The 9913-nt window shown below is 39.8% G+C and overlaps 1 protein-coding gene across 1 annotated transcript; it reads right to left on the bottom strand.

Moving 5' to 3' along the window:
- Nucleotides 1-2313: 2313 nt before the first annotated feature.
- LOC140820519 (uncharacterized) lies at nucleotides 2314-7005 on the bottom strand. The gene is made up of 3 exons (XM_073180802.1): nucleotides 5058-7005; nucleotides 3352-3956; nucleotides 2314-3192 (listed from the first exon to the last, which is right to left on the bottom strand). Exons 1-3 carry the CDS (start codon nucleotides 7003-7005, stop codon nucleotides 2314-2316), a joined length of 3432 nt encoding a protein of 1143 aa, XP_073036903.1.
- Between the last annotated feature and the right edge of the window lie 2908 nt (nucleotides 7006-9913).

The following is a 9913-nucleotide window of genomic DNA, read 5'->3' as shown; positions in this document are numbered from 1 at the left end:
TTCCAGAAACTTATCAAATTATCGGCCTTCCCTTATTTGGCACTTTCGTGCACTCCCTTTCCCCAAAAGCTCATGCCACTAGCCTAACCCGACGCCCCAGCCATATACCTGCCTACCATGGACCTTGACCCGACCCTAAGGAGCCTACTGAACCATCGCAACCAGCCCCATGTACGCTCATAAAAGCTAGGAGCCAAGAATTATCAACAGCTCCTACTGCGGCTCACCCCTCTTCACTTGACTCAAGCGATCTCTCCATCAACTCCGACACGGTTCGAGCCATTCCAGACCCCAAATCAGACCCACCAGGGTCTGGTCCAGGGCTGGAGGAGGCCCTCGCGTGGCCAGAACCATGGAAGGCACTATCGAACACTCCATCTCGCACAATCATTAAAAATTCGATCGGCCCTCACAAACCCACCGATCTCGACCAAGCTTCCAACTCCAGCACATAAAATCCATTGATCACAACCTGTAGAACCCCCTTTCATCACGATACAGCAGCCCCTCGCACAAACGCAGAAAAACCGTGAGCAACGCAATACATGATGCGATAAAATGGTTCAAACCCGAAAGATTAATCGTGCTCTTGAATAGATCGAAAGATCTCGTGAAGAAATGCACACACAGTATTAATATGACGTGCATGATGCAAAGAAAGAAGTAACAAGCGTGCCTTGGTGATTATTTAAGTGCAAATGATCGAGCAACACACGGTTGAGAGAGGGGAGTTCTTGCTTGAAGGAAATGGTGACACCGAGACCTTTGGAGCAGCAATACGTGAGAGGAAATGTGAGTGGGGGAGGTGGGCGGCCACTGCAACTTAATTAGGTTTAGGTTAAATGAGGTTAAGGTGTTAATTATATAATAAAATAATAGATAATGGGCCCGAACTTAATAATTAAAAGTTTAAAAAGATAATCAAGCTCAATAAGCTTAAAAGTAGGCCCATTAAAACCAAACACACTCCCGAAAAATATTTCGTGTTGGAAAGTTTTTGAAAATATGAGTCGAACCCTCAAAAAGTCCTCCGATTTGATAAAATTTACGTACCGGATAAAATAAAAATCGTGCGGATAAAAATACCCAATAATTCCCATTTTTGAAAAATACACTTAAAAACATCTTAAAATAATTATTAAAAATTAATAGTGTAATAAAATAATTTTCTGAAAGTTCCCCGATCTCCGTTCCTCGATCGAACGTGAAATGCACCTAGAAATCTTAATGCATAAACTTTTAAAACTTTATGAACTTAATTCTACCATGCCATGATTATGCATAAAATGCACACAAATAAATAAACACAATTTAATTAAATAAACATGCATTTAATACTTTAAAATAAATTAATAAAATACCAAAGAAATTTAGTAATTTGCATGCATGTGGTTTACGTGAACCTTCAAATTTTTGGGACGTTACAGGCTCAATATGTTATACCAATACAATTTATGCATGAATGCAACAATATAAACATTCAATGCACATCATAGCAAACAACATTCACCGAATATTCGTACACGCCAATATAACCGTCATAATGATATAGGTTTGAGCGTACCTCAATTGCAACTTACAATACCACAGATTCTTAAGGAATATCGAATAAACTCGTCCAACAACGAAACCTACAATATAAATTCGCTATACACTTCAATATAATGCATACCAAACGACTAAACCAAAATAAATCGGCTCGGTTAAAATTCGAAATCTGGACAGCTTATACAACCCTTGAACAATCTGAATTCAAGCTTGATACCTCAAGAAACGAAGCTAGAATGCACAACGGTAATTCTTAAAGGTGGCTCGCCGGAACAAGTCGCCGGAAATACTGTTCACGCCGGAAACCGAGCTGGAAATTAGGGGAAAAGCTCAATTCTACACTTATATAAACTAATACACCAAGAACAACCAAAATTCGAAGCCAAAAGCTTACCTAAACCGAATCGAAGCTTACACGTACTGTTGCTGGAAAAACAAGACCAATCGAGCTCAACACCTTCCGATTCATGGCAGGAAATACTCTAATAGAAGGAAAGAGGAGATTTCTAACCTACTGCGCTTAAAAACCGGCTGCTGGCGGCGCGACGGCACTGAAGCAGAAAGATGGAGAGAAACGACGGGCAAGCTGGGGAAGAGCCTACTGGATTTTGAGCGATCTGATTTCTGATTTCTGTCAATTGGGTTTGGGTATTTATTAAATAAATGAAATGGGCTGGGCCATTAGTAATTGGGCATCACATTCTCCCCTACTAATAAAAGATTTCTTCCTCGAAATCTAACAAAACAATACTGATATCTACAACATTACGACTGATTATACATAGGAAATTCAGAATACATCGCATAATTCATTACATTCTCAAACAAATGAGGCCATTCTTGTCGCATCTTTGCCTCTAATTCCCATGTAGATTCTTCTCTTCCATGTCTACTCCACTGCACCAAAACCAATGGAATCGTCTTGCTTCTGAGATGTCTTTCTTTGCGGTCTAAAATCTGCACTGGATGTTCAACATAGCTAAGGGAACTGTCTAACTCCACCTCCTCGACATTCAAGATATGAGACGGATCTGGCTCATACTTCCGCAACATAGATACATGAAACACATTATGTATCAAAGACAAACTCTGCGGCAAATCCAAACGATAAGCCAATGTGCCAATCCTCTCAATAATCATATACGGACCAATATAACGTGGAGCTAACTTCCCTTTATATCCAAATCTCATAGTACCCCGGAAGGGTGATACTTTCAAGAAAACATAATCGCCCACTTGGAACTCTAAAGGTCTACGCCTTTTATTAGCATAACTGGCTTGACGATCCTGGGCTGCTTTCATCCTTTTCCTGATCAATTCAACTTTATCTTTCATTTCTTGAATAAATTCTGGTTTTGACATCTGTCTTTCTCCTACATCTTCCCAACATATTGGCGATCTGCACTTTCTTCCATACAAAGCTTCATATGGTGCCATACCGATTGTTGCCTGAAAACTATTATTGTAAGAGAATTCAACCAAAGACAATGATTCTTGCCAACCACCTTTGAAATCCATCACTGCTGCTCGTAACATATCTTCTAGAGTCTGGATGGTTCTTTCTGACTGACCATCTGTCTGTGGATGATAGGCAGTGCTCATAGCCAACTTTGAACCCAAAGCTGTTTGCAGACTTCCCCAAAACTTCGAAGCAAATCTTGGATCACGATCAGATACTATGGTTACTGGCACACCATGCAATCTCACTATATGATCAATGTACAATTTCGCCATTTTCATATAAGTACAAGTACGATCATACGGAATAAAATGAGCTGATTTAGACAATCTATCGACAATCACCCAAATTGCATCACAACCACGATTAGAACGAGGCAAATGAGTCACAAAATCCATAGCAATGTGCTCCCAGTTCCACTGTGGCACTTCAAGACTATGCAACATTCCACCAGGTCTCATTCTCCTGGCTTTAACTTGTTGACACGTTAAACATTTAGCCACAAAATGAGAAATATCTTTCTTCATACCTTCCCACCAATAATGAACTCTCAAGGTATGATACATCTTTCGAATTCCTGGGTGAATACTGTGTCGACTACAATGTGCTTCCCGTAGTATAGCTTCTTTCAAATCTATCAAATTAGGAACCACAAGTCTTCCATTAAAGCGCAGACTACCATCTGAAGCAACACTAAACTTTTCTGTCTGACCTGCTCGAGACAATTCTTTCAATCTATGAATATGCGGATCGGTCTTCTGTGATGCTTTGATTCTGGACAAAATCTGTGGCTCGACTTGAATAGATGACACTATAAAGTAGTCTCCACTGATCTGATAAGTCCATCCTGAAGTTCCCAAGTGCTCGTGAACTTTAGAGATAGTCAGAGATGTCAGCATAGCATTATGAACTTTCCTGCTGAGAGCATCTGCAACAAGATTCATTCGACCTGGTTGATATTGAATCTCACAGTCAAAGTCTTTAAGTAACTCCATCCATCGACGCTGTCTCATGTTCAAGTCAGGCTGTGAGAAAAGATATTTAAGACTCTTGTGATCCGAATAAATCACAAACTGCTCACCGTACAGATAATGACGCCATAACTTCAATGCAAACACAATGGCAGCCAACTCTAAGTCATGGACTGGATATCTGGTCTCATGCGGCTTCAACGGACGAGAAGCATATGCAATCACTCGCCCATTTTGCATTAGAACACAACCAAGTCCTTTTAGAGATGCATCTGAACAAACAACATATCCACCTGAGCCTGATGGCAACGCTAACACTGGAGCTGTTGTCAACTTTTCCTTCAAAGTCTGAAAACTTGACTCACATTCATCAGTCCACACAAAACGTCGATCTTTTTGCGTTAATTGAGTCATAGGCCTTGCTATAATAGAAAATCCTTCAATGAAACGCCTATAATATCCTGCCAATCCCAAGAAACTGCGAATATCGGAAATATTCTTCGGTGTTGGCCAATTGATAACAGCTTCCACTTTACTAGGATCCACTGATACTCCTTGAGCTGATATAACATGACCCAGAAATACTACTCTGTCTAGCCAGAATTCACACTTAGAAAATTTTGCATACAATTGCGTTGCTCTGAGTGTCTGGAGGACCAACCTTAAATGTTCTCGATGTTCCTACCTTGTTTTCGAATAAATCAGAATGTCATCTATGAAGACAATAACAAATCTGTCTAAAAATTCTCGAAAAACACGATTCATCAAATCCATAAAAACCGCAGGAGCATTAGTCAATCCAAAAGGCATAACTAGAAATTCATAATGCCCATAACGAGTTCGAAATGCTGTCATCGGAACATCTTCCTCTCGAACTCGAAGCTGATGGTAGCCAGAACGAAGATCAATCTTTGAATAAACTGACGTACCTTGCAACTGATCAAACAAATCATCGATACGCGGCAGAGGATACTTATTCTTCACAGTAGCTTTGTTCAACTGCCTGTAATCAATGCACATTCTCATCGTTCCGTCTTTCTTCTTTACAAACAATACCGGAGCTCCCCAAGGTGACATACTTGGTCTAATATAGCCTTTTTCCAGTAAGTCCTGTAATTGCTCTTTGAGTTCATTCAATTCCGCTGGAGCCAAACGGTATGGTGCTCTCGAGATAGGATTTGTCCCGGACACCAACTCAATGCTAAAATCAATTTCCCTCTGGGGTGGAAATCCAGGAATTTCATCAGGAAATACATCGGGGAATTCCTTGACAACAGGAATATCTGAAACTTCCAATCTTTTTCCTTGTGTTGAATCGACTGCATAGATCATGAATCCTTCATTTCCTGTTGACAAAAGTCTGAACATTTCCATTGCTGACACTAATGGAATACGTGATTGCGAATCACTACCGTAAAAATTCCATTTACTGCCATAATACGGTCTGAATCTGACAACTCCATGGAAACAATCAACGGTAGCTCGATAATTAGACAGAGTATCCATTTCCAGAATACAGTCGAAGTCAGACATATCTAGCTTGATGAGATTAGTTATCATAATATTATCATCGAATCTAATCACACAATTCAGAACTATCTCACGAGATATCAGACATACACCGGCAGGAGTAGAGACTGACACAGTATCTATCAACGGAGTAGTAGCCATCTCATGCTCATCAACAAATACAACAGATACAAATGAATGAGATGCTCCTGTGTCTATCAGTATGCGTGCAGGATGATTAAAAATAAGACAGATACCTGTGATAACTCCGCCCGGTGCGTCTTGAACTTGATCCTGGGTTAAAGCATGAACTCGAGCCTGTTGTGGCCCTGGGAAACGCTGCTGTGCAGAACCTCTAGGCTGAGGATAGCTAGACTGCTGGAAAGACTGAGTCGGAACAAAAGGTCTAGTTGTTTGTCCTCCAAAACCCTGACCAAACTGAGGTTGCTGAAATTGTTGTCTTGCCGCATTCGGACATACTCTAGCATAATGTCCAACTTGCCCACAAATATTACAAGATCCTTGAACTCCCGTACACTGAGTACTGAAATGCTTACCACCACAACGATCACAAAATACTCCAGCTGGGGACCCAACTGAGCTCCCACGCTGACTGCCGGAACTAGAAGAACTGCTACGAGTCTGTTTCTTGAACTGTTTTCCTTTGGCCTTAAATTTTTTCTGTTTTGGTTGCTGATAAGGCTGCGAAGGCTGATACGACAATAAAGATGGGTATAGTGGTGCACCCACTGGCATCGGCACATTACCTCCAAAACTCTGAGGAAAACCTGGTTGGGCTGACTGTGGTTCTGCCAAAAGTAGACTCGCTTCCACATTCTTGGCTTTCTCAACAGCATCGGCATAATTAACAGGTGCTCCAGCTATTACCAAAGTGCAAATGGTTCGATTCAATCCTTGCATAAAATGCGATAGCTTGTTCCGATCACTGCTAGCAACATGAGGAACATATGCAAGAAGCGCTGAGAATTGAGAGGCATACTCCACAACAGTCATATTTCCCTGAGTCAATCTATTGAACTCAGCTTCCTTGGCCGAATAATAAGAAGGCGGTGAATACTCTCGAGTAAACTGAGCACAAAACACATCCCAAGTAACTCTTTCACCCGATTCCTTCAAAGCATCCTCAGTAGTTTCCCACCACAACTGAGCTCGGTCCTTTAATTGACAAATGGCCAACTTAAGCTGCAAATCAGGGGTGTACTCCAGCATATTGAACAAACGCTTCATAATCTTCAGCCACGCTATAGCTTTCTCACCATCTTCATTACCAAAGAATCGAGGAGGACGCATATTCTGAAATCGAGATATCACAAGTTCCATTTCACCCACTCCTCTCGTCAACTGATTCACTTCCCGATCAACATTAACATTTCGTGCTTCACCCCGAGGACGACGACCTCGTCTTCCCCAGTCAGTCTCGTTCAGTCCTCTAACGTTAGGAGCTTCAGACTCCTGAACAACTTCCTTTCCTTTTCTACTCTTCCGCCCAGATGCCATCTACAAGACACAGGTATTTAATCCACAGGCAGAAACAAATAATCGGTTGAGTATAAAAGCATAAACTTAAACAAATACACTCTAGTCATGCTGATACAATTAATTCAAAACATATAAACAAGTAAGAGCAAATAATCAAAACACATGCACAATCATTTTATTTGTGTCTAAACTCGAGTGTCCTAGACTCTAATTCGAGCGTATCCCAGTTACGCTCTGATACCAAACTGTCAGGGCCCGTGCTCTAATTAATATTTAATTACCAAACAACAATTAGTAGTAGATGATTGTGCATCCGTTTGAGGATGACAAGTAGTAGAAAACAACAATTTTGTGCCAAGTTTAGCCCAGAAAGTCTTCCAAAAGTAACTCAATAATTTAACATCGCGACCAGAAACAATAGTCCTAGGCATGCCATGCAACCTAGCGACTTCTCTAAAGAACAAATCCGCCATGTTTTAAGCATCATCGGTTTTATGACAAGCTATAAAAAGTGTCATCTTAGAGAATCTATCCACAACAACAAAAATAGAATCCCTACCCTTCTTAGTCCTAGGCAACCCAAAATAAAGTTTATAGAAATGTCAATCCAAGTTCTTTTTAAGAATAGCACGCAAAAGTATTCCCAAAGTTCTATTGACAACTTCAGTTTGTCCATCCGTTTGAGGATTACAAGTAGTAGAAAACAACAATTTTGTGCCAAGTTTAGCCCAGAAAGTCTTCCAAAAGTAACTCAAGAATTTAACATCTCGACCAGAAACAAAAGTCCTAGGAATGCCATGCAACCTAGCGACTTCTCTAAATAACAAATCCCCAATGTTTGAAGCGTCTTCGGTTTTATGACAAGCTATTAAATGTGCCATCTTAGAGAATCTATCCACAACAACAAACATAGAATTCCTCCCCTTCTTATTCCTAGGCAAACACAAAATAAAGGCCATAGAAATGTCAATCCAAGTTCTTTTTAAGAATAGCACGCAAAAGTGTTCCCAAAGTTCTATTGACAACTTCAGTTTGTCCATTCGTTTGAGGATGACAAGTAGTAGTAAACAACAATTTTATGCCAAGTTTAGCCCAGAAAGTCGTCCAAAAGTAACTCAATAATTTAACATCGCGACCAGAAACAATAGTCCTAGGCATGCCATGCAACCTAGCGACTTCTCTAAAGAACAAATCCGCAATGTTTGAAGCATCATCGGTTTTATGACAAGCTATAAAATGTGTCATCTTAGAGAATCTATCCACAACAACAAAAATAGAATTCATCCCCTTCTTAGTCCTAGGCAACCCAAAATAAATTCAATATAAATGTAAATCCTAGTTCTTTTTAAGAATAGCACGCAAAAGTGTTCCCAAAGTTCTATTGACAACTTCAGTTTGTCCATCCGTTTGAGGAGGACAAGTAGTAGAAAACAAAAATTTTGTGCCAAGTTTAGCACATAAAGTCTTCCAAAAGTAACTCAAGAATTTAACATCGCAATCAGAAGCAATAGTCCTATTCATGCCATGCAACCTAACGACTTCTCTAAAGAACAAATCCGCAATGTTTGAAGCATCATCGGTTTTATGACAAGCTATAAAATGTGTCATCTTAGAGAATCTATCCACAACAACGAAAATAGAATCCCTCCCTTTCTTAGTCCTAGGCAACCCCAAAATAAAGTCCATAGAAATGTCAATCCAAGTTCTTTTTAAGAATAACACGCAAAAGTGTTCCCAAAGTTCTATTGACAACTTCGGTTTGTCCATCCGTTTGAGGATGACAAGTAGTAGAAAACAACAATTTTGTGCCAAGTTTAGCCCATAAAGTCTTCCAAAAGTAACTCAAGAATTTAACATCGAACCAGAAAAAATAGTCCTAGGCATGCCACGCAACCTAGCGACTTCTTTGAAGAACAAATCCGCAATGTTTGAAGCATTATCGGTTTTATGACAAGCTATAAAATGTGCCATCTTAGAGAATCTATCCACAACAACAAAAATAGAATCCCTCCCCTTTTTAGTCCTAGGCAACCATAAATAAAGTCCATAGAAATGTCAATCCAAGTTCTTTTTAAGAATAACACGCAAAAGTGTTCCCAAAGTTCTATTGACAACTTCAGTTTGTCCATCCGTTTGAGGATGACAAGTAGTAGAAAACAACAATTTTGTGCCAAGTTTAGCCCATAAAGTCTTCCAAAAGTAACTCAAGAATTTAACATCGAACCAGAAAAAATAGTCATAGGCATGCCACGCAACCTAGCGACTTCTTTAAAGAACAAATCCGCAATGTTTGAAGCATCATCGGTTTTATGACAAGCTATAAAATGTGCCATCTTAGAGAATCTATCCACAACAACCAAAATAGAATCCCTCCCCTTCTTAGTCCTAGGCAACCAAAATAAAGTCCATAGAAATGACAATCCAAGTTCTTTTTAAGAATAACACGCAAAAGTGTTCCCAAAGTTCTATTGACAACTTTAGTTCGTCCATCCGTTTGAGGATGACAAGTAGTAGAAAACAACAATTTTGTGCCAAGTTTAGCCCAAAATGTATTCCAAAAGTAACTCAAGAATTTAACATCGCGATCAGAAGCAATAGTCCTATTCATGCCATGCAACCTAACGACTTCTCTAAAGAACAAATCCGCAATGTTTGAAGCATCATCGGTTTTATGTAAAGCTATAAAATGTGCCATCTTAGAGAATCTATCCACAACAACAAAAATAGAATCCTTCCCCTTCTTAGTACTAGGCAAACCCAAAATAAAGTCCATAGAAATGTCAATCCAAGTTCTTTTTAAGAATAGCACGCAAAAGTGTTCCCAAAGTTCTATTGACAACTTCAGTTTGTCCATCCGTTTGAGGATGACAAGTAGTAGAAAACAACAATTTTGTGCCAAGTTTAGCCCATAAAGTCTTCCAAAAGT

The sequence above is a fragment of the Primulina eburnea genome, unplaced genomic scaffold (genome assembly GCF_022965805.1).
Source record: "Primulina eburnea isolate SZY01 unplaced genomic scaffold, ASM2296580v1 ctg1112, whole genome shotgun sequence".
NCBI classification, from domain to species: Eukaryota; Viridiplantae; Streptophyta; class Magnoliopsida; order Lamiales; family Gesneriaceae; genus Primulina; species Primulina eburnea.
Note: the sequence above shows the minus strand (reverse complement) of the source record. Positions and strands in the feature narration are given on the sequence as shown.

What these genes read in the sequence shown, in the direction of transcription:
- LOC140820519 (XM_073180802.1), bottom strand. Translation starts at nt 7,005, where the DNA reads ATGGCATCTGGGCGGAAGAGTAGAAAAGGAAAGGAAGTTGTTCAGGAG. An exon ending in AAAAGGCTATATTAGACCAA is followed by an intron (nt 3,957 to 5,057) that starts GTATGTCACCTT and finishes AATATCAACCAG; the next exon opens with GTCGAATGAATCTTGTTGCA. An exon ending in GTGGTTGTGATGCAATTTGG is followed by an intron (nt 3,193 to 3,351) that starts GTGATTGTCGAT and finishes TTTGCTTCGAAG; the next exon opens with TTTTGGGGAAGTCTGCAAAC.